The 21,505-nt window shown below is 49.5% G+C and overlaps 9 protein-coding genes across 9 annotated transcripts; 5 read left to right on the forward strand and 4 right to left on the reverse strand.

Moving 5' to 3' along the window:
* The first annotated feature begins 290 nt into the window (after positions 1-290).
* F5B22DRAFT_594655 (mediator of RNA polymerase II transcription subunit 1-domain-containing protein) lies at positions 291-3,102 on the forward strand. Its single transcript, XM_047974057.1, has 2 exons — positions 291-986; positions 1,042-3,102. Exons 1-2 carry the CDS (start codon positions 600-602, stop codon positions 2,692-2,694), a joined length of 2,040 nt encoding a protein of 679 aa, XP_047833916.1. The 5' UTR covers positions 291-599; the 3' UTR covers positions 2,695-3,102.
* On the reverse strand, positions 2,900-4,619 carry F5B22DRAFT_509358 (uncharacterized protein). Its single transcript, XM_047972517.1, has 4 exons — positions 4,083-4,619; positions 3,910-4,025; positions 3,052-3,743; positions 2,900-2,920 (listed from the first exon to the last, which is right to left on the reverse strand). The coding sequence occupies exons 1-3, from the start codon at positions 4,397-4,399 to the stop codon at positions 3,115-3,117; spliced, it is 1,062 nt and encodes a 353-aa protein (XP_047833917.1). The 5' UTR covers positions 4,400-4,619; the 3' UTR covers positions 2,900-2,920; positions 3,052-3,114.
* A 622-nt stretch (positions 4,620-5,241) lies between these two features.
* On the forward strand, positions 5,242-6,565 carry F5B22DRAFT_509351 (uncharacterized protein). Its single transcript, XM_047972516.1, has 2 exons — positions 5,242-5,572; positions 5,715-6,565. The coding sequence occupies exons 1-2, from the start codon at positions 5,378-5,380 to the stop codon at positions 6,429-6,431; spliced, it is 912 nt and encodes a 303-aa protein (XP_047833918.1). The 5' UTR covers positions 5,242-5,377; the 3' UTR covers positions 6,432-6,565.
* A 2,552-nt stretch (positions 6,566-9,117) lies between these two features.
* F5B22DRAFT_594662 (uncharacterized protein) lies at positions 9,118-10,053 on the forward strand. Its single transcript, XM_047974058.1, has one exon. It carries the CDS (start codon positions 9,583-9,585, stop codon positions 9,793-9,795), a length of 213 nt encoding a protein of 70 aa, XP_047833919.1. The 5' UTR covers positions 9,118-9,582; the 3' UTR covers positions 9,796-10,053.
* Positions 10,054-10,058: 5 nt separating this feature from the next.
* Positions 10,059-10,597, reverse strand: F5B22DRAFT_509556 (uncharacterized protein). The gene has a single exon (XM_047972519.1). The coding sequence runs from the start codon at positions 10,398-10,400 to the stop codon at positions 10,128-10,130; it is 273 nt and encodes a 90-aa protein (XP_047833920.1). The 5' UTR covers positions 10,401-10,597; the 3' UTR covers positions 10,059-10,127.
* A 485-nt stretch (positions 10,598-11,082) lies between these two features.
* On the reverse strand, positions 11,083-13,105 carry F5B22DRAFT_509554 (NmrA-like family protein). Its single transcript, XM_047972518.1, has 4 exons — positions 12,817-13,105; positions 12,201-12,462; positions 11,804-11,973; positions 11,083-11,635 (listed from the first exon to the last, which is right to left on the reverse strand). Exons 1-4 carry the CDS (start codon positions 12,847-12,849, stop codon positions 11,171-11,173), a joined length of 930 nt encoding a protein of 309 aa, XP_047833921.1. The 5' UTR covers positions 12,850-13,105; the 3' UTR covers positions 11,083-11,170.
* F5B22DRAFT_509651 (acyl transferase/acyl hydrolase/lysophospholipase) lies at positions 12,738-15,522 on the reverse strand. The gene is made up of 3 exons (XM_047972520.1): positions 15,333-15,522; positions 14,664-15,228; positions 12,738-14,608 (listed from the first exon to the last, which is right to left on the reverse strand). Exons 1-3 carry the CDS (start codon positions 15,400-15,402, stop codon positions 13,363-13,365), a joined length of 1,881 nt encoding a protein of 626 aa, XP_047833922.1. The 5' UTR covers positions 15,403-15,522; the 3' UTR covers positions 12,738-13,362.
* A 573-nt stretch (positions 15,523-16,095) lies between these two features.
* Positions 16,096-16,377, forward strand: F5B22DRAFT_594669 (uncharacterized protein; the record flags this gene model as incomplete). The annotated part of the gene is made up of 1 exon (XM_047974059.1): positions 16,096-16,377. A coding segment is annotated over one exon (282 nt), but the record flags the coding sequence as incomplete, so codon positions are not given.
* Positions 16,378-17,049: 672 nt separating this feature from the next.
* On the forward strand, positions 17,050-20,825 carry F5B22DRAFT_643488 (uncharacterized protein; the record flags this gene model as incomplete). Its single annotated transcript, XM_047978278.1, has 13 exons — positions 17,050-17,239; positions 17,460-17,961; positions 18,021-18,073; positions 18,166-18,515; positions 18,673-18,688; positions 18,828-18,937; positions 19,026-19,065; positions 19,135-19,176; positions 19,269-19,667; positions 19,791-19,837; positions 19,978-19,992; positions 20,055-20,247; positions 20,323-20,825. The coding sequence occupies 13 exons, from the start codon at positions 17,050-17,052 to the stop codon at positions 20,823-20,825; spliced, it is 2,460 nt and encodes an 819-aa protein (XP_047833924.1).
* Positions 20,826-21,505: the final 680 nt, after the last annotated feature.

The following is a 21,505-nucleotide window of genomic DNA, read 5'->3' on the forward strand; positions in this document are numbered from 1 at the left end:
ATGAATTGTGTTTCTGTGTTGGAGGTAACTGTGATTCTTGTTTCTTGTTCTTGCGGTAGGACTACTGTAGCATGTATAGAACAATAGGCTAGGTAGCTGAAGTTAGAAGAAGAAGAAGAAGAAGAAGAAGAAGAAGAAGAAGAAGAAGAAGAAGGATGTTTTAGAGGTTCATACAGTGTTAAAATACCGTGCATATATCCTCGGGATACTGTAGGCAGGTGAGCAGGGGTCGAATGTACTTTCACGTGCCGCTCGTCAACAGGCGTTTGGTCCCGCGTCAAGCTTTCCAAGCTTCAATTTAGCTGTCTGGGAACTCTCGACGGTGCCAGCGTCTCTCTTCGCAACACTAGCGGAGTGGGCAACTCGAGTGTGAGCTCGCAGGTGTGCTCTTTTCTCCCACATACATGTCTCTCAAAATGCTTTATTGCGAAACAACATCTTCAATGAGAATCTCTGTATTGCACGACTAGGAGCTTGCTTGGACTTCATTTTACGTACCCGACCTGCATTTGCTCGCACGCCCTTGTCACACTGCGCCATAGAGTTAAAGACCACTTGCCGAATTGCCCTTGTTCTTGCTATTGTGTCGAGCATCAAAGATGTCGACCCCAATGCGCCACGGCCCCTCTCAGCAGGGTCGCACCCCGTCCCAACATCCAGCCGCCGCGCCGACGCCCCAAGCATCGACTCCCTTCTCGACCTCGCAAGCCGCCGCCGCCGCTCTATCTCCTCACGGGCCTCGTTCCTCGCCGCAGCAACTTAAGAAGTCTCCTGCAGCAGCTACCCTTCCGTCTGGAGCCATGTCTAGTCAGTCTGGAAACCCGCCTCTCAACTTCGATAGCCCCTCTGCTGCTGCGGCGCTTGGCGGCCTAGGCCTCGACATCAATCTCGATTCTCTGGGCGTTGGTGGTCTGGTGGGAGGGGGCAACCGATCAGATGAAGATGATAGGAAGAAACGTATGGATGCTGTAATTACAGCTCTCTGGGTAGGTCGCGTAGTAATTTCCCTAAGAGGTCACTCTAAGCTCACATGAATATCAGAATTTCGATACTGCACGAGTCAGCAATGATGGGCTCGAGAGATTGGCTGTTTACCTGGGACTAGAGTGCCTTTGGGAGACCGCCGGGACTGGTTCAGAGAATGACAAAGTATTGATCATAGCAGGTCGAACTATGGGCATTGAAGTACATATAAAAAACCACGTTGTTTATCATGCTTCGCTGACTTTTAACGAACCGTCACCAATGCTTGACAAACACGTTGAGAAAGCTTCGGCAATACTCTTCAAAGACTTGGCACTCGGGCCTGGCGAGAGCCAGCTTACCAAGAAATTGTCCAAGTTCAGGATCAACTTAGAACGCTTGGCAACATTGGATAGGTTGAGTATCATACCAGGTCTAAACTGTCACGAGGCTGTCGCCGGAATGTGGGAGAGTTTGGAGAAGCTGCATAGGTGGGATGTGGAGAGGCTACGTGAAGATCCGGGCCTGAGTGATAAATCCGAAGACAACCTGCGGGTTTGGGCTCTCTGTAGTCGACATGGTTGTCCGCTTGTGCATACAAAAGGGCAGGTTGGTCTTACCTTTGCCTATTGGAAGCAATATCGCCAATTCCCGTGGAACACAGTAGAACACGAAACAGGAAAGACTTGGGGAATACTCATTGATTGTGCACCCGCAAATAGCATGGTCTACACCCCGGTGCGCGTTTCGGACAAATGGATTGGTCCCAACATTGTGAAAGCAAACCCGACAGATGACGAGGTTATGTCAACCCCAGGGCCAATATTAGACTGGTTGGAGCCGCCTAACACATTACTCCCAAACACCGAAGAGAACAAGCCAGAAGGAGAATTAGATGCTGCAGCGCTTTCAATACCCAAGCCCGTCGAAATTACCTTCATGGCAACGTTTGATCCTCCAGTTGTTGTCACGCACGGAGTAGCGATGGAGATTTATAAGATATCTGCGTTTAACGCCCCTTTGTCTGGCAGCACATTCGATAATCTCCTATTCCCTGTTAAGGAGGGTGCCAACTACGACCCTAGCGAGCCTCGTATTATGACAGTCACGCAGACGGTACCTGTGTGGACGGATAGGAGCAAGCTCAGATCAGAACCACCTATCCTCAAAGCCCACAGAAATACTTTGGTAGTTGATAAGCCAGTATATGGCCAAGTCCTCACTCACGTACCAATATCTCACCCGAAAGAATTAGTTGCAATGCTGCCTCTATTGCGACAATACGCGTTCCTATCCTTATTACTTTCAAATTGTTTCAAGCCGCGCGATGACTTGCCTAGTTTCCCGGAGCCGAATACGTCCGCTACATACAGTAAAACCTCTTCGAGTATACGCACGACGAACCGCGATCTCGGAGACCTCATGTCTAGGACCAAGGATGATAACTCTCCTCAGAGTCTGAAGATCGATGTAGTACTTTCTGCACACCCGATTCCCCGACTTCAAGTAGTATTTCCCTTCAGGGACGCGACGGCTATGATCAATGTTGAGATTCAGCTCAATGGGAAAATTCACATTGTATCTGATAATATTTTCTCGGAGATCGAAAGCGAAGTTCCTCAGGCCAAAGGAAAGCACGTACCTCTCGACAGGAAGATACTTGCCGAGAAACTTGAAGTCTGTGAGGATATCGATAAGTGGGTTGAGTTCATTAAACTCCGGTTGGAATGATGATTGGATGACCGAAGTGGATGACCGAAGTGGATGACTTTCTTGAACTATGCTTCTTGGAGTTGGTTAGTACTGATACCACTTGGCTTGACGGCGCTTATGGGAACAAAAATTAGACATGGTTTACGAATTAGCTTGATGTGGTTTGTGAGTGAATGGGCCAAGATGCCGCTTACAGCGTGAAATCGGCAGTGCAAACTTGTGCGAGAGACTTGAAACCATGATCCTACGGTTTAGTTACAATGCTGTGAAGATAGAAAGTTCACGACAAGCTGAACTGCAGGCTGGAAGGGAAACCTACCAAACAATCAATTAGATTGACACCGATTTCAGGCGCTTCGATCAAGGCTCAAATACCTTTGAGGCTTTATAAACAGGATCATCACTTGCACAAGCAGAAGTAGCGGACTCAGGTCTGTTTTAAGAGAGCGATGGTGAATTAATGGCCATGATGGTGATCGTCACGGTCAGAGATAATGAAAGTGAGTGTTCCTGTTGCCCTTTTCCTCCACCATCCCCATGCTTCATGCCCTGTTCCCCATGATCCGTTTCCCTCTTCCCCTGAGTAGCGTCTTGTTCCTTTTTCTTTTTTATGCTCTCGAAACCCCAGTCCAAACCGAAATCCTTCTCATCCATGAAATCCACAGTGAAGCGCAGCGTAATCCGAAGAATAGACACCGACTCCCGTCCTGCCCCTATGATAAAACCCTGACTGCTCGTTTGCAAGTGCACCCGAACGTTGCCAAACTGGAACTCGCTCCCGTTGTCAGATTTCTCACCGCCAAGGAAGAAGAGCCCTGTTATGAGGGCGTCATCGTGGTTCTTGTTGCCTTTGATGTTGTCGTTGTCGTTGTCGTGCGAGGCGGGCACGCCTGGTTGCTTGTGGAAACCACATCTAGTAAAGCCCCACGACGATGTCACCTCGGACGCGGGCGGTGAGGTGGACTTCGGCCTCAAGGTCAAGTTTGATACCAACGAGGAGGGCGGCGCTCTTGAGCTTTCCGTCGTCGTCAATGGGTCCCTTAAGCAGGTTGCCTGTTTTGCGTTACCTTCCGTTAGCGTCAGTTAACCAACCAGTCTGGCAGATGCCCTGGTGTCGTGTCCAATATAACGGGGTGAATGATGGAGAGGGTGGTAGATTTATGTGGTGAGGTGTGTGCAGTGGGTGCTGCTGTGCCTTGCGGTCACAATGTTGGCTGGGAAGGAATAACTTACCGGTGGAAGAGTTGGCACGGCCAGATAGACCGGGCATGGGAAGGCTGGGGGCAGCTAGGGAGTTTTCGCTGGAACCGAAGTTGCGGTCCAAAGCAGTGGGAGGAGAGGTCTTGACGCTATTGGGCTGAGGGTTAATGGAGATCTCCTCGGCTTCGGAGGACCAGATTACTTACGGAGAAGACATGATGGAGATGGGTTGGTTGGTTGACTGCGGCGAAGTTTCAACAAGTCTGAGCGAAGAACGCTTTTGTTTACGCCTCAAAGTTCTTGTAGGCAAGAGCTTGTTTGGTACGTCGGGAATAACCCAAGTTGCGTGACGAGAGGAAGTTCGGGGAGGAGTGGAAGGGCGGATGAGTCTTTTCTTACCGGAAGAACGAGGGCTTGTGTATGCAAGATCTTGCGGTGATGATGGAGGAAGAGGCGATTCTGGGTAAGAATCCGTTGTGTCTGTGTTGATTGATGTTGGTGATGATGGCAGAAAAGAACTCATGGTTGGGGATGCTGTGCCGCCCCTTTATACACATCCTCCCTCGTCGTCCTGATAAACCATTTTGACCAGGAGGTCATAGCCGCGCCTAGCCTAATTCTTCTCCTCGTCGTCCAATTGTGTATCGCGCCCTCAGATACTGACGTGTTTGTCGGCTGCAAGGTGAGTGTCGTCAAAGCTTCAGTGTGCAGTACTACTGAAGCGCCATAGGGTCGTTGCGTCCTCAACTCCAAGGTGGGCTTTGCCAGATTCGGATCTAGATCGTACGATGAAAAGCATGCCATGTAGTCGATGGATCGGACGGTCCCGTACAAGTGACACGTTGCCGTCCCGAGATACAGGGCCGATCCTCGTCTAGATTATGCTTCGTTGTCAACCACCACGACGGCCAATAACACGGCGTCGTGGGGGGGACGGGGACGAATTACGGATACCACGGATGGTATGCCCGTTCTGTATGCCGCACTCCATGCGAGATCGACCTGCTTGTTGACAGTGTCCGGGGCACACCTCTCCACCCCGATTACAGGGCCGATCCCTGCTTCTACCATCAGCCGCACATATACAGTATACTATAGGGGGTATAGAAAAACAAAGATGCCTGACCGGCATGAAAAGTTGGAGGTTCGTGCAGCTCAACACAGCGCTTCCACATTAGCGGCAATCCTCTATATTCCTTTTCTTCCGGCCATTGTTAATTTTAGCTAGTACCAAGAAGTTGGGATCGAACGATATCGATCGAGAGCTCTAGGTTGTAGCACCGAATTAACGGGCAGATGCTTCCGATACGCAGCACGCTGACTTGTGGTACCCCTGGATCAGCAATAAGCATCATTTGGTAACTTGCCATCAGAGCAGCACCTTGCGTTGCCTATCATCCGCCCCCCGGGTTTGACTAAAAGCCTAAGTACTTGGAGACGATCTCAGGAGCACAGAGGACAAGCGCAAGAGACAGCAGCTACACCATCATCGACGCCCAACATGAGCAATGAGCTTACGTTCCTAGTCGCTTTCGCGACCGTCTTCGGCGCTTCAGAAGCGATCAAGCATATCCAGTCGGACGCGAGAAGAAAGGAGCACAGGAGCCGGAAGAATAACCTGATCGTCCGGTGCCTCAAGTCATGCGAATACAGCCCCTACCTTGAAGGTAGACGTGTTGTACTATCGGGCGAGAAGGTGCGTATCTCCTGACCTCCCCCTTTCCTTTCTACGATTCCTCCCCTACACTGCTCCTCCTTTCCCCTACCTAGTCCCCTTTCCTTTCTATTCCCTGGCTCTCCTTAACCGATAAGGAGACATGAATCTGACAAAGCCATAGCTATACATCGACACAGGGACCCACCATGCGGCGGAATTTGGACATCCCTTTGCAGGGTACTATCTACCTTACCCAGACTCCAAGGCCTCCGGGCTCGTTTCAACGATAAGTGACGAGCCCCCCGTCATGAACTGGATCTATGTGGATCGATGGAGCTATGAGCTGAAGTTCGGCAATCGCTCATGGGCAGATGACAACTTCCCCATCCCCTGGGACTGCTCGCGTCAGGATCGCAGATTGACATTCGGTGGCTGGGAAGGATTCTTGGCCGTCAAGGAGGGCAACTTCTGGGGCTTGTACTTTGACGTTGACGGCGACGGCCTGAAATCCAAGGTGGAAGAGGGGACACCCGTGCTCGAGATCGAGCTACTGCGGGTAGAGATGCGTCTCCCCAAACCGTTGCCGCCGCCTCCGCCTGAGATCAAGGATAAGGAGGAGAAAGCTGAGGATGGCACGGCAGATGCGAACGCAGCTCAAGGTGGTGATGGAGCCAACGGCGAGGCCAATGGGCAAGCTGAACAGCAGACAGGCCAGCAAGCAGGGCAGCAGGAGCAGCCGCAGCCGCAGCCGCAGCAGCAACTAGAGCAGCAGCCAGAAAAGCAGCCGGGAGAGGCAGGCCAAGACAAGGCGAACGGTTCGACATACCCAAAAGGGACATATGTGAAGCCAACTGTGGAAGAGGAGGAGGAGCCACTGGAGTCGCCCGCAGTAGATTGATTGGTGTACTTACTGTAGGTATTATCCCGGGAATTATGGCAGAGTGTACCTTGTCTAAGTAGTGTCTGTATACTATAGATGGCCGAGCACTACATTGCACTAACGGTAGTGTAGTCGATGCTAAGGCCAATATGTAGTATAGTGTTATTAGGATATCTTTGCTAATTAGCCTCATCACGTTTCGACTACACTACCTACTTCTACCTACCGTACATACTTAGTTAGCAGTATCCATAAGTATGGATGTGCGCCAATCTAATGGTGGCAGATGGCTGAAGGTGGTGAAGATGTTTGTGGTGGTATTGCTGCTGCTTGGTGCTGCATGGCTAGGAGAGATACCTACTGTAGTCAGTATCAGGTCAGTCACCATCCCAAGCCACGGACACGTGTATTGGCCCGTTTCCCTGCTTGGGAATGTTTGAGAATAATGCGGTGCGTTAAGCAGACCCGTCCAGGCCTCTCCCCAGGGTTTGTTTCGAGAACCAGAAGCGGCCAGCGTCGTATTTTCAAGAATGCCATGCATGATTACCCAGCAGGTCCAGCAGATGTCCCTGGCTCTCAGTCCAGTCAGGACCTTGACGACTCCTCGACTTTGTCGTCTACCCCTGTCCATCCTGCCCTGGGCGAAGCTACGCTAATGCGAATCATTCCCCATCGTCCATCGCCCGCCCACCCGCTAGTCCTGCCCAGACGGCCCAATCGCAAGGGCATTCGCTCAATTCATCCCGAAGATGTGTACTAGGATCATGAGGAAGGACCCCTTTGATCTCTGACTTTTTTTTTTTTTTTTGTCCTCTGTCTCTGATTCGTACTTGGTCATCACGATTACCGGCATCTTTCTGTTTGCTGTACACGCGAAATTCTCCGGTCCAAACATTAAAATCGTATGCTATACCTAGTGCTGCCATCACAATCCGGATACAGAGAAAGACGTAACGTTCGCTTGTCAACAGGCCGTGCACGGCAGTCTGCAACAGCCATGGATCATGTCAGTGATACTGTGTGTGAAATATCACACATACCTAGGCTACCTGACTGTAAGTAGTGTGCACACTAGGCACAGTCCAGAGTACGATATCGAACGCTTTTGCTCCTCTTCCCAAAAAAACACCCTTGTCCTCTAACGGCTTGGCCCGGGGAATTACGGGTTGCCGTTCTTCAGGGAGCGGAACGAACCGCTAGGTTACCTGGTGTTTCCGGAGTAATTGATATTATTTGCCCTCAATTCTTCCATACGCCACACACGCACACACGGCAGGGGACTGTGTGATGATATTTTTGCCCACTATTCTTTCATCTCTCACGCCTCGCCTCGCCTCGTCTCGTCTATTCCCCACAAACGTATATCGTACACCTTTATAACACATAGCACGACACTAGTATAGTATATGGTATATACTAGACGCGCATATAGCAGCAGCTAACACGACATGCAGGTGCTTACTTACTTAGTTTCTTGCTCGCTCGCTCGTTTCACCACGAGTACCTAACGGCTGTTACTGTAGCTTGTGCTTGTGCCTGTGCCTGTGCGTTTGCGTTTGCGCTGGTGCGGGTTCGAGCGCGCGCTCGCGGCGGAACTTTTCTACACCACATACATAGTACATTAGTTAGTTATTCTGACTTCCTGCATGTGTAGTAGATTTGTTTCACGAAGCGCGGCGCAATCCGGCCGGCAGCCACCTACTTACATTACATTTACCTGACCTCGCCTATGTACCTGCCGACCCTCCGCTTACACCACGAAGCACGAAGCACGAAAAGCGATGCGCAACAGCAGCAGCTGTGGTTGGAAGCTGTGGGAGCTAGAGAGCTTGGCTACCTCACCTGAGTCCACCTAGCTGTAAGCTGTACGTCTGTTCTTTTCTGCAGCTATCCCCATGTATGGAAATGTAGAATGCGTGTGAGATAGTCGGATATGTCAGTATGTAGTGTATGCATGGTACAGCCCGCCGAGCGAGGCGAGAGAAACGAGAAGCATCCGAGCAAACCGAGCAAGTTCAGCCACGGCAGGATGATGTATCGTGCATGCGCCGCGGTTCAGCTGCACCAATGAACTCTGCACGGCAACATGATGTTGGATCGATTCGAAAACAAACCAAAACAGCCGAATGAAACAAAATGTGACCCGTCAGTCTATCAGCTCAGTTTGCGAGTATAATCAGGCGGATACAAGAAAGAAACGCACGATTCTGCGTCGCACGGCAGCACAGCATACTTCGTAGAGTCGGTAGGTAGGTAGCACAGTACAAGACCATTATTTCAATTACACGACATGACACTACTTAGACACAACGGCCTTATGGAACGTCTGACCGCCCCCGGGATAGATTCGCCTGATCTGGTAATGTATCTTCAAAGGCGACGGTAGCGACTCTGCTTACAGTACACTACGCCTTGTTATTCGGTTGTCTCATCGGTGTAACAGCCTGTCTGTCCTATCTTGTCTGTATGGCTGGCTGTCTCGGTAGCTATGCCGGTTTTATCTGGCGCCTACACTGGTACACTAGCACATGTAATCCACGTACGTCGTTATACCTACCCTTCCCCGACCGATCCTCCCCCATTTCCGTGGCGGAGATCGGCGGAGGGTGGGTGGTAGGTAGGCAATAACCTTGGAGGGGTGTTAGCGCAAAGTGGCGGGGGAAAATGAGGTGATTCGTTTTGTTGCATGCATTTCGTGGCGTCAACGGCTGCAACCTCTTGCACGTTGCAAAACGGCTTACTTCTTCTCACTTACACTACCTATGTAGGTATATGGTATACTCGTTCTGCTTATTCACACCACCTACATTTTGCAGATACGTATACGGTATACACGTGAACGGGATGGAATGGATGGACAGATGGACAGGCAGGCAGATAGATAGATACGTAGATGGTCTACGGAGTAGGAAGGAACAGGCGAAAGTGCCCTTTTTTCGCGGATGTGTGTGAGACAGGTATGGGGCTACGCTGCTGAGTGAGCGTGGTGAGGCTGGCTGTTTTCCCTCTACTTCGCTTTGATATACAGCTGTCTAGCCTAATGTACCGAAGTGGACTGCTGGGGACGTGTATTATGGATATCATCATGCTCTCTGTCTGTCTGTCTGTCCTTGATCTGCCTATTAGCAAGGCTACTTGACCTGTTAGGTTCTTGATGCTGATAACGTGAATGAAGCACCTAGCCTTCCTCCTGCAAGGACTTTTACCGGGTTCCTCCTCTTCGTCCTTGTCGTTTGCTGTTCGTTATATGCTACGTTGTACGCTGGCTGGATGGGTTTCGACTAGGAGTTTGTTCCTTCCCGTCTGCGTAGTCTGTGTGTTACAGTATTATGCTGCGCTATGTATAATGATAATGTACTTATTACAGCCTATATACATATGACACTCTTGGATATACTGCGCGTGATAGGGAGTATAGAGTCCTGTGGTATGATAGGCCCAAGCAAGAACTACGCTTCTCATGCGAGCACGGAGGCAGGAGAGCAGCAGGCGAAAAACCCGGGGTTGGGTTGGGCTTGGTTGGTCTGATCTGGTCGTTCTGCAACCCCTTACCTTGTACTTGCATTCATCCCATCTTAAGTGAAGAGAACTTCGTCGGCTAAGTTACTGTAAATTGTAGTTGTGGCTGCAGTTGTTGTGGATGTAATATCAAAGCGTTTTATTATCTAAGTAAAGCTACTATGGAACTCGCCAAATGATGTTAGGACAAGGGTTTCAAAGGCTCGGTGCGTAGTACACTACATTACATGACTTCTTACACACGGACGAACACGTAACCTGCGCTAGCAGTCTCGTTAATGTATTGCTACGCTGCAATTTTGCGGGATGAAATGAACATGTAAAAAGAAGAGAGCAAATACGGCAGTTGTGAAACACGATGGGATGTTGCTGAGATTGAATGTTTAGTATACACCTTAGTAGTGCACACAGACCATGGGCATGGATACGCTCAAGAAAGAATACCATCATCCATGATAGGTCAATCATCGCCGATAATTTCCCTACGTCCGACTACCTGGCTGATGCGTTTTTCGCCTGACCATTTCCCTAGCGGGGCGGGTACGTCTGTGCTGAAGTGAAGTGTCGTGAAATGATAGATGATACGGGGACAGGGGGCCAAGGGGAGAAGTGGAGAGGTCTCGTTACGGCAAGGTTGATCGTTGGACGGGGCAATCCTCTCTGTCTCTCTATCTCGCTTGACTGACCGAGTAAGCAAGACGAGGCAAAGACAAGACAGGGCCCATCCCGGGGACAAGGGCACGAGGACCCTGTTTCCTGTGTGCCTGTGCCAGAAAAAGAAAATTTCCGAGTTTTGCCGCCGCTATACTACACCACCACCTGCCTCTCCCTGCGCCTAATCGTGTGTTGCGGATGGCCATGTATGGGTGCGATGGCGTGTGTTGTTGCGCGTATAGACCAGGCTAGACGCCCTGACACGTCTGATACGCCTGCCTTGTCTGGGTCGAGAATTCATCTCTCCAGTAATCAAGCCTCCACTTCTTTTATCAGCATCCCCATCCCAAGCTTGCCTTGCCCGCGCCAGCCAGCCTTGATTGAATGTCGATCACGAGCGGCCGAGTAATGATGGGATCATTTTCATCCAGACACGCCCAAACCCACAGCCAACCTCCAAGTATAGTAACACAGCAGAGAGGTGTTGACCTATTTTTGTTTTGTTTGCTGAGGGGGGTCACTGAGGTTTGCGTCGGTTCGGCCGGGTTCAGAAGTCCAGACTCTCCGTAAGATACGTGGCCGGCTTAGGCTCTCGCCCGAATGAGCGCCTTCTCCACAACTTCGTCGGCGCTCTCCTGCCTGATGTGCAAAAGCAGGCTGTCTTCTGCTCCCGCGACGACGCAGCGGGCCTCCCCTGGCGCATATAGTTGATATACGAGGAGATCGAGGATCCAGCCTCCGAGGCCCTGAGCGTGCTTGCCACGTCCTTCCTCGAGCGTCTGTTGCGCGGTTGAGCGCTCGATTTCCCATTCACGCTGCTGCCCCTCCGTTGCCTTTTGAAACGCGGCGAGAATCTCGTTTTGACACGTCTGGATCGAGCGCACCTTGACGAAGCGGTTGGCTGTCTCGGCGGGATGCTGGAAGACGCCGACAACGGATTGTCCTATGCCCTCGAGCGTCGTGCCCGTGAATTCCTCTGTGCCGGCGTCGTATATCGTCGCGCGACGCTCAGCGATGTTAAAGCCCATGCGCGGGAATTTTGCGAGTGCCTGGTAGAAGAAGAGATATGAGTAAACTTGTAAGTAAGTCATTGGGGTGAATTCAACGCTTCTAGCTTTCTACACCCGCAGAGAGTCGGCAAAGACCAGGCGACAAGGAAATTTGAGCCCCTTGAAGGATTAGGTAGAGCGCGGAGGCAAAAAAGTAATTTAACTCACCCAGTCGATTGGATTTCCAATCGTGATGCCCGTCCAGGTAAATCCATCCTCTTTCCCCTCGTCTCGTTTCGCATACTCAAAAGCACACTCCCAGGCAGCCTTACGCGGCTCGCCAATGGGTTTGAACTCGGGGAGACTGCGCTCATTCAAGCCCCAGCCAAAATCGTTGACTAGAGCGATGTGTCAGTGAAGATGAACCAGCGCATGCGCTGCAATCGCACGGTTGCTATTTTGGCATCTTCTAGGGACAAATAGAACTAGTAAGTTCGCCGAGCACCGCCGTATCCAAAGATACGTGAAATTCCTCTTAACACTCCCCGAAAGCCTAGAAAAGGCGGTAGATCTGGGGAATGAATGCGCCGCAAGAAAACACATTACTGATCTGAGGGAAACTTACTGATATACCGCTTCACACCAGCGCGCACCGCAGCCTCCACCATGCCCTTAGCAGCACCAATCGCGCCGGGCCCAACGACACACACCACAGCATCCTGACCGGCGAGCGCAGTCGCGAGCGCATCCACATCGGCATACTCGACGCGAACCACGGGCAATTCCTCCGGAAACACCGACGCAGATCCCGGACGCGTGATAATAGTCACTGTGAACCCGGCGTTCGCGAGCGCGGACGTGATGGGCGCGCCGAAGTTACCGGCGGCCTATACTCGGGGAAAACAAGGAGCGGCGTTAGCATTTGGCATCTTTATTGACATTCAGGTCCAAGGAACGTGTGAGTAAGTGAAATTAAACCAGAACTCAACGAGACGCGTAGATAAGTAAGGTCGTCAGCAGCGGCGTGCGCCGCACACCCACCGACCCGGTAAGTAAGATCTATTATCTACGAAATAAGATATCAATCGCGACCAACCAAGATCTGTCTGTAAGGCGTCCAATTCAATCACCTAGGAGCTCGTCGCCCAGCTCTACGATCTGACAGCCGGGCCGGGACAAAGAGAATCGGTTTGATTTGGGGCAACGCCAAGAAAATTAAACAAGCAAACTATGTGACTTACCCCGATGATCGCAACTTTTCTAATTGGCGACATGATCCCAATTGGTCAGATACTTTTCAGATTGAGGGTCAACCTTTAAAATAGTGAGTCGAGACTGATGTCGAAGTCTTTCAGTTTTGGCGATGAATCACAGGAACGTATATATATAATGAACGCCCCCACATCAACGGAATTGGCGAAACCCCGCTAGCTCCGTTTGGGTTACAGAATACATTGACGTTCAGAAACCGGGGTAGCGTGAGTCATAAAATAGTATATTTAGAAAGGAAGGGGTATCGATAGTACAAGACATTGCGAATGACGCCCGCAGCTGAGGCCATAGTGTTCATTAAGTTCATTATAACAGACATACCCGTCATCTCGTTAGTCGCGTCCATAGTATTTCGAGCGAGTCATAAAGAGATCAAAAGCGTGCATCCCGGTAACAGCATCCTTGTCCGCTACAACGCCTGGAATCAGTCTTCCGGTCTATACCAGGTTTCGAAAAAGCATGATATCGTAGTTTTGCATATGAAAATAGTTTCGAACGGTCACATAGTGAGCACTTCACCGGCCTCTGAAATTAGGCTTCCTCGCCATATTAACAGCAGGTGGTGGTCCAACGTCATCTAGGGGATAAGGTGGCGGAGCTTGACCCGATGCTGTTCGTCGTCGTGTATTTTCAGGGGCATCGGGCAAAGGTGTCTTAGGAGGCAGTGGAGGTGGCTCGATGCGATGAGGCTGATGTTGTAATACAGGCTGCCTGCGTGAATGCTCATCGGGGCTAGTGATGGCAATTTTATCTGCTCCAGAGGCGTGACGATATTGCGTTGGTGTAGGTGCATTGACCACAAGTCTGTCTGGATCGTCATCCGCCGGCGGATTGATACTTGCGGCTAAAGAAGTTGGAGATGAAGGTGGTTGGTAACGCGAAGTTGTCTGAGGCGGTGATGAGCGTTTGTTGGGGCGAACGCGTTCCCCAGAACTCCGAGGCGATGGCGTGTTGGGTAATGGTAGGTGATCGGTGCCAGAATCGTAGGATTGTCTACTCACTGGACGTGTGTTGCGTGGCGGGAAACTCGTCGGCATGTCTCCCGGGAGCTCAACTGCTAAGGGGGCATCAATAGAGCCCATGACAGATACAGGAGTGGCTATAATGTCAGGCGCATTTCCAAGCTTCTCATAACGTTGTTTCGCCCGATGAATCTTTGCTAGTTTTGTGGATGATCCCTGAACCATCCTCTGTTCGGCATCTCTGTTTAAATACCTCCTTGTGCCAGTGCTGATCTCGCCCAACCGATGCCACTCGTTCATCGCAAACTCACCAACACCAACTTCGACGTTGAATCGATAGTAGTTCTCAATGTTGACGCCCCGTTTCATCAAGAGGTCCTTCTTCATACGCTCGTGTATTATTTCGCAACCCTCGATTTTAGAAATAAGCTTCCTCCTGGCATCAGCGTAATCTCCCATGAAACCTTCGTACCAGACGTGTTGATTCTGGTCCGAGCTCTTTGGACGTTTTCCAGTTCCCACGCTGATGAAAACTCCAACTTCACGCCCAGGCCATTCGTTTACTGTAGCTTCGTCTAAGGCGTATGGAGATGGATTAAAAGTTCCAGCTCCATCGTCGTGGAATATTGATTGTCCAATCTTGATGGGCTTGAAAGCCAAGCCAATGGCAGATGTCGCCCTACCAGCCTCCCAGATCTTGCAATCATATTCGGGCGCCGGTTCCTTTCTCGAATCGTACGATCGTAACAGTGCGGGCTCCCCTCCTCTGTTGGTACCTTTGTAAACGGCTGTGACAGTACTACATTCGTATCAGCAACATGTGTCATAATTTCAAGCTAAAGGGCTACACGTACGTTTTGGTCCTGTTCTCCCGCGAGTCATATAATCTCGCATTCGGGTCTCCTGATCCCCCTCTAAATGCCGACCGTCCTTGAGTAGTTGGACTTCTGGCGCTGAAACTGACGGTGCTGGCATTGCTTTGGTGCCGTCTGGGACCCGAACCAGCACTTGATCGTGAGGCGGCGGATAGGGGATTGACCATCGTTGGTGTGCTACTATCGTTGCCTTCGTTATCCGAAACAGTGTGCATCCTTACAGCCTCCTTGATAGCGTGCTCGAGCATCGAGGCCTTGAACAAGGTCGAGCGGTAGGGGATGCCGGCAATCGTCTTGTCCGTCTCAAAAACCATGCGCGTCATCTCCACGTATAATTCTTTACATTGTTCCAAGTCTAGACGTAGGCGACCTAGCATGATAGCGATCAAACCGCCGGTGCCAGTACCGACGATCAGGTCGAAATGATCGCATGGCTTGGGAATCTGTTCACGGCGCGGGGCTTTCCCTTCGATTTCGACATATGTCCGATGCATTAACTCTTGGAGAATGATGAGCATTGAATAGCCGCGAACTCCTCCACCGTCTGTATGCCGAGGGCACACGCTTGCGTTAGCTCATGTCACAATGTACGTGGTGTAATGGTGTTGGCGCTGTCGCTGGCGCGGTTGACACCGTTGATACACATACCTAGACTCAGTATCCTCAAGGGAGGGCCCTTGGTGGTGTCCTTCCTCTTCAACAGTCCGTCGGGGTCCATTCTGAGCGGCGCGCTAATGCGAGAAGGTGCCAAAATGGACGAGAGTTGGAATAGTAATGGGTTGTGTTGAGGAAGAGAATGTTTGCGCCCGGCGGCTATCTAGGGAAGATCGGAGGGAGATGGAAGATGCCCCGCTACTTCGTAGGTACCAAATGCTCGTCTGGTGTCTGGTGACGAACGTGACGGAGTTGGGCAGGGGTCGAAAGGCTCGGCAAACGGTAAACTGGGTACCTATCCGCCACTATCTAACCTCTTCGGGTGCTGTCCTGCTGTAAATGTAGCTTTAGCAACCTTAGCAAGGGCAAATCAGAGGCAGATCATGGGTACCTACATAATTATACAGGTGGAAATGACATAAGTAATGTCCAAATAGGTAACTCCTTCAAAGTTCTTCACTAGATAGGCAAAGGAAAGACGAGCAAAAGAAAGCAAGAGAGCGAGATACGAATCTGAGGCCATTACAGAGCCGTTAGAAGAATTATTCAAACGGCCGCGCCGTTTTTTACATGCTCCATCATCATCATCATGGCATTGTCTACACGCCGAATCCCGATCTCACTCTAATCGTGGCTGAGCACTATTGAGTCATCCTCAGCGCATCGCACCAACATCCGTACAGATCCGTACTTCGTAAGCTCTCAGCCGCCAAGCCCTATCTTACCATACATAGCTTCCAGAAGCTGCCTCAGCTAGGTCTTCTCTGGTCTTAGTAGATTTTATATGCTATTATGTAAGTTCCTATTTGCTGTCTTAGTTGTAGATGCTCGAGATGTGTACAAGCAATTTCTGAGCTCATGCGGTCAATTGCAGCGTTTTGCCCCCCCTTCGAAGCCCTATGTAATACCGTCAGATATCAGCTCGATTACATGTTACCACCCAGGAACCATCTACCTCTCCATTGGGCAGCGTCACCTTGACCTTGAAAGCATTTGGCGTGGCTCTCAAAAGAGTGTACTTTCAGTTACTGCTTATTAGTACACTACCTCCAGCGGAATCAAGTGTGGCGGCTGTGCAAGCTAGGTTCACACGAGCTTCCAAGTTCTATGATCAGCAACCAATCATTCTGGTGCAACATCGAATGCATAAGTTAGACTGAATCATAAATAGGCAATCTATATTACTAGCCCGTATTGACTGTTCAACTCTTCCTTCAGATACCATCTTTTTATCCATCTTTTTAGTATTTATTTGTTTATTGTTGCACTCAGACTTGGCATTGGTAGGATGGTTTGTAGTATGCGTGTCGCCTAATGATCTATCTATTCACACTTTCTATCTATAGTATCATCATCTAGGAACTAAATGCGACAGCTACAGCAAGTAAGAATCGTATTGTATGCAAACCGTCGGGATTGTCAGTCTTTACAATCATCTTTGTTGCCACGTGTGACGTCCCATCTAGGCAGGGGCTCCGTTTGCAGCCAAATGCTGCTGCTTTGTTGTGACTTCCCTGGAACTCGCGAAACTCTCGAGAAAACAATTTTGCAAGATAAACGAAGATCGGTTAGTAGAATGGGCATTGGAACTGACCACAGCTTCTCGCTGAACACTTCGTATCCTATCCCTTCCATGCATATAACCCTCTCCTTCACTTTCCTCACAGTATTTCAGTTCTTCTACTAGGTAAGGTCGAATCACGGCGACACGATGGCATTTCCACTACAAGCACAGCAGCCGATACCGCCGCTTCAGTTTCTACAGCTAGACGATCCGCAAAATGAAAACGTAGACAGCAGGCCGTTCTCGCCTTGGGCAGCGCGTTTTGGGATCACAGACACTGATCAGGATGCCGTCTTTGACAGGGCTCCCGAACAGAAATCGGGTGTTGCCCCTGACCGTAAGTATCCACTCCATCTCTTTCATGTACTGCTAGCATACCAATGTTACAATCGGCCGTGTTCGAGCCCATCGACTTTGAACCACCTCTAAGACGGCTCATCAATGATAGTAGGGAATAGTTTGTTAATCCTCAGATTTCAGGGTAAGATTCCTAAAGCTTTTGTCTCAGCTCATAAGAACGTACGCGCGTTGAAGTGATCGAGCTCTGTAAATGCTAGACTCAACTACTCACGCTATATGCCTCATCAGCCCATTTATTCACTCCATATACTACGATGACCCGCTCGAAACAAAAGACCAAGGAGTATTCTCAGGCCAGGACGACATTGATAGATTCTTCTTCGCTGAAACGAAATATCGAGGTCGTTTTGAAAACATTGCCCCATGGCAATTAGGCCCTCAAAACCGCGTTGTTCGATTTTCACGCCGAGGATACGTACCAGGCGGAAATATCAGGTCGCTTGTTCAACCTAAAGTTACCACAATCCACGCAGCGATTTTCGGCACAGAGCGCATAGAAGTCAACGAAGACAGGTGGTTTAAATGCTTCAGAAAGGATCGATGGTGGGGCTCAGTAGCCTCCCCTAAAGACCAAAGGGAATTTCTCGTGGAGGGTGATCGCTGGTCCGTCGACGAACCCAGGGCATGGTACTGGATTAGTATGGTAATTGAACTAGTAGACCGAATGCTTAAAGCACTTGTTAAGGATAAGCACCCATTGTGAGGCCGGCCGAGTCCAGCGACAGAAGATTTATTGCCTTACTAACTTCTAATGAAAGCTTGGAAACTATACTTTACGGGAAATTAACTTACTGGAATGACCCAGAATACAGTAAGTCGAAGTCGATATTTCACCGCTCGCTGTCCGACTTCGAAGGGCAAAGTGTATCTCTAGTGCAACATCACCAACTGACTTTCCATAAGTACAAGCTGCCCCTTCTGCGGAGCCCCAGCCCGAGGCTAAAGTCCTCTTATCACGAGCTTTCATGAAACAACGGTGGCAGGCAGAGAATGGCGACGCGCCGTTCAACTGGGATACGATTTTGGATAAATATGACGAATCTATGTGGACTGCGCGTATTGAACATCTGAGTTCGGATCAGCAATGGGCATTCTTGCCACCTACTGATGCTGATGATGATGTTTATGCGGGAGTCACAGATCCGACACGGGGTGGTCTCATTTGTTTGAATTCTATCAGATTAAGGGCACTAATGAACAATCGATACACGCTAGCTGAGCGTTGTAACGCAATAGTTGCTCAAGCAGACACAGTTAGTAATTTCTTTTAATCGTATTTTCTCTGGTCTTTCTTTCTTTTCTAATCTTCCTGTCTCTCTCTCTCTCTCTCTTGTTGCCACGAGGCATTAGAGGAAGGGAGGGGAAAGTCGTCGTTTTGAACTCCGCAGTTATAAACTGACGACGTCTCAGATGGTACACGAACTTGGTATGAGAGGACTTCTTGATATCACCCTGTCGTGAAATGAGTGGCAGATTCCAAGTCACATTCTCTCACATAACACTATTCTTACAGTTTTTCTTTACGAAAAGAAGACTTGCGAGACATGACTGACCTCAATATACAGCACATGGCCTGGTGCATAGGCGAATTAAACACGATACTGACCAATTTTTTACCACTTTGAACCCATACAATGACGATTGGTTGCAATTCCCTAGAATGAACTCGGAGCCTGTAAGCTGAATCAAAAGAATAAAATGCGTCCTAGTGGCCCAACACGAGAACATCAAGCAACTAATGATAGTTGGCCTATATTGTATAGTTTGTGGACTATGGAGGGTCGGCGGAAATGGGGTACGCCCGTAAGTGCGAAAAGGAGATAATTCGAACCCCTAACGACAAGGGATTACTAACCATCATTACGTTAACAGTGGAGAAAGTTATGTTTGGTGGTCCCATTCGTATAGTTGGGTGTAAGGTTTCTATTGTTCATATATATATACCTTCATTGCAGAAGACAGCCAATTTGATATGGAGCGAGAACAGCGAATACTAATTTCCATAGTGAAGGGCGAGCAGGAACCGATGCTCGGCATCCACAAGTTATCATGGCCCTTCCCAGATTATGGAGGCCAAGGCGGTCTCGGCCGCACAGCCAGTGGACACCCAGCCTATCAAGATGGGGTCGATAACACGCTTACCTTGGTAACATCACTCTGGACATCGAAGTTATTATCAGAAGAATTCTGGAAAGACGATACGATCCCTAGAAAGAGCGACAATTTCTTTCACAGTATCGACTTTTTCCGTTCCGAGCATCCATATTATGCCGCCACATTTTCCAAAAGTTCAAGGCCCTCACCAATGATCATGGATCGCGAAACGATTACGGAATTACGTGAGCAGGGACAATTAGATGAGGGGCTTGCGGATGTGATTTCAGATTGGGAGTTAAGGGAGAGCCGTAAGTGAAATCTCGCGAGTGTGTCATGGCTCATTTCGAGTTCTAGCTTCTTCATGCTCAATACTATTGGCATTATTGCAGCACCTGGCAAAACGAAATATCACTAATTGGGAAAAATGATAGTGTACAACCAAGCCCGCGCTGGATGGTATGACCAGGAACGCCAAAAAGTGAGTATAATCTATCGTCGACTCGTAACATTGTAGATCACCCCTGAATCACCAAGCCAAAAGTTGTTTTCATCTATTATTTCTTTGACAAGTTTTAAGCTGCTCTAGGCTCTGTATAGCTGCTAATCAAGATATCTTAGTGGTTGAATTCACCAGTTAGTCCATCGAACAATTATCATACGAGGGTTGTCAGGTGTACTAATTCTACTGAGCAAAGTGGGCCAACCTAGAAGCGCGGAAAAGATTTCACATCTTCGATGCCGAAATGAAGAGGACTTTTGTGAACAGACGACTTTACCATTGCGCCTTCAATGCACATTGGCTGATGAGCACCATCCCTTGGGGATCTCGAGTTCAGTATACCACTTGTTTGCATCAAAAAGAAAAGCTGTGGCCGTGGCACGCAGTTGGTACGCTACACTTCGACCTTTCTTTACTTTAATCATCAATATGGCACATGTTCTTGTACTAAACAAATTGCATAGGCTTGCTTATGATGGCGGCGATTCCCCTTCGACCAATAGATTTCACAACGAAGCCTCTACTGAGGTTGATACAGGAAACTCTCTACCCTAGCTCGGAAAACCCAACTTCGAAGCCGGTCTGGAAGTATTTGCGAGGGCCTGCTCTTGGGGACCCTAATGCCACAGAATGGACGCCACCTAGTGTGTTCAGCGATCCTCTCGGCCGGGATGGACAGATCTTCTTCTTTGGCCAATATACGCACATTGATTTCCTAGACCAGGTGAAGAAACTAGTCAGGTATTTCGCCGATAAGGAGATGCCCGTATCGAAACCCTGGATTGACGAGCTTTTACGGGTTGAGGCTCGGATACGAGAGCAGCGTCAGCAGCAGCAACGTGGGATGGCCTCGCCCCTGGATAATGCGTTGGCGTATGCGGATACTGCCTGGGACTTCAAGATCCCGAAATATGATCCAAATGAAAAATGGTGGTCTTCAACTGCTGATGGTTGGGTGGATCTTTGAGCCTGAATTTTCGTGTGGAATCACTTGGGGGGTGTATTCGCCCGATGGACACGTATCGGCTCGTATTGAAGTAACTGTGGCAAGAGTGACTTATTCAGCATTTGCTCGGCGAATAAGTCCTTTGGGTTTGAAAGCGAGGCCATTCAGCCTTTGCTTTGTCAAGATGGGTTGACGGATCTTGGAGGCCGGTCGAATTGGATATAGAGTCAAGGCCAGTAGTTTAGCATGGGAGAGAATCTTTGGCGCCATAGTAGATTATTATATTGCGAATAAATTCAACTTCAAGCCATGTTACCAGCCCTCTTTTTTGCACCCAAGCTCCCAGGTACAGCGTCGACGTTTTCATAATCTCATCCATAATGAACCCTCATCTCGTAAGTCATGGTCTTACATCTAGGGAACGACACCCTAGACCCTGTGGCGATGTGAGTTGTGATCCTCGGAATGTAACTCTGATCCCTTCCTTCCTTCCTTCCTTTTATCCTGTTGATATCGCACTGATATTTACGCCCATAGCGTCCCCAGGTACGTGGAAGGAGCCTGGGTATAAATACTCTCTGTCTGGTCTGGGACCTCACCATCTCGAGCGTACCATGTTTGCATCACTCGGCGACTTTTCACCGATACCCCGCTTGCGAGTCTGAGCGCATTGAATGCCCAGGTTGCGAATAGTCCTTCCG

Source organism: Xylaria bambusicola, assembly GCF_022495145.1.
Source record: "Xylaria bambusicola strain CBS 139988 unplaced genomic scaffold F5B22scaffold_7, whole genome shotgun sequence".
Lineage (NCBI taxonomy): Eukaryota > Fungi > Ascomycota > Sordariomycetes > Xylariales > Xylariaceae > Xylaria > Xylaria bambusicola.

Coding starts and splice junctions, on each gene's coding strand:
- F5B22DRAFT_594655 (XM_047974057.1), top strand. CDS start 600: ATGTCGACCCCAATGCGCCACGGCCCCTCTCAGCAGGGTCGCACCCCG. Junction 987..1,041: donor CTGTAATTACAGCTCTCTGG/GTAGGTCGCGTA, acceptor CATGAATATCAG/AATTTCGATACTGCACGAGT.
- F5B22DRAFT_509351 (XM_047972516.1), top strand. CDS start 5,378: ATGAGCAATGAGCTTACGTTCCTAGTCGCTTTCGCGACCGTCTTCGGC. Junction 5,573..5,714: donor TTGTACTATCGGGCGAGAAG/GTGCGTATCTCC, acceptor ACAAAGCCATAG/CTATACATCGACACAGGGAC.
- F5B22DRAFT_509651 (XM_047972520.1), bottom strand. CDS start 15,402: ATGGACCCCGACGGACTGTTGAAGAGGAAGGACACCACCAAGGGCCCT. Junction 15,229..15,332: donor CTTGAGGATACTGAGTCTAG/GTATGTGTATCA, acceptor CTCGGCATACAG/ACGGTGGAGGAGTTCGCGGC. Junction 14,609..14,663: donor CGGGAGAACAGGACCAAAAC/GTACGTGTAGCC, acceptor ATACGAATGTAG/TACTGTCACAGCCGTTTACA.
- F5B22DRAFT_509554 (XM_047972518.1), bottom strand. CDS start 12,849: ATGTCGCCAATTAGAAAAGTTGCGATCATCGGG. Junction 12,463..12,816: donor GAAAAGTTGCGATCATCGGG/GTAAGTCACATA, acceptor CCCCGAGTATAG/GCCGCCGGTAACTTCGGCGC. Junction 11,974..12,200: donor TGGTGTGAAGCGGTATATCA/GTAAGTTTCCCT, acceptor ACATCGCTCTAG/TCAACGATTTTGGCTGGGGC.
- F5B22DRAFT_509556 (XM_047972519.1), bottom strand. CDS start 10,400: ATGATTGACCTATCATGGATGATGGTATTCTTTCTTGAGCGTATCCAT.
- F5B22DRAFT_594662 (XM_047974058.1), top strand. CDS start 9,583: ATGAAGCACCTAGCCTTCCTCCTGCAAGGACTTTTACCGGGTTCCTCC.
- F5B22DRAFT_509358 (XM_047972517.1), bottom strand. CDS start 4,399: ATGAGTTCTTTTCTGCCATCATCACCAACATCAATCAACACAGACACA. Junction 4,026..4,082: donor ATCTCCATCATGTCTTCTCC/GTAAGTAATCTG, acceptor TCAGCCCAATAG/CGTCAAGACCTCTCCTCCCA. Junction 3,744..3,909: donor CCGTGCCAACTCTTCCACCG/GTAAGTTATTCC, acceptor CGCTAACGGAAG/GTAACGCAAAACAGGCAACC.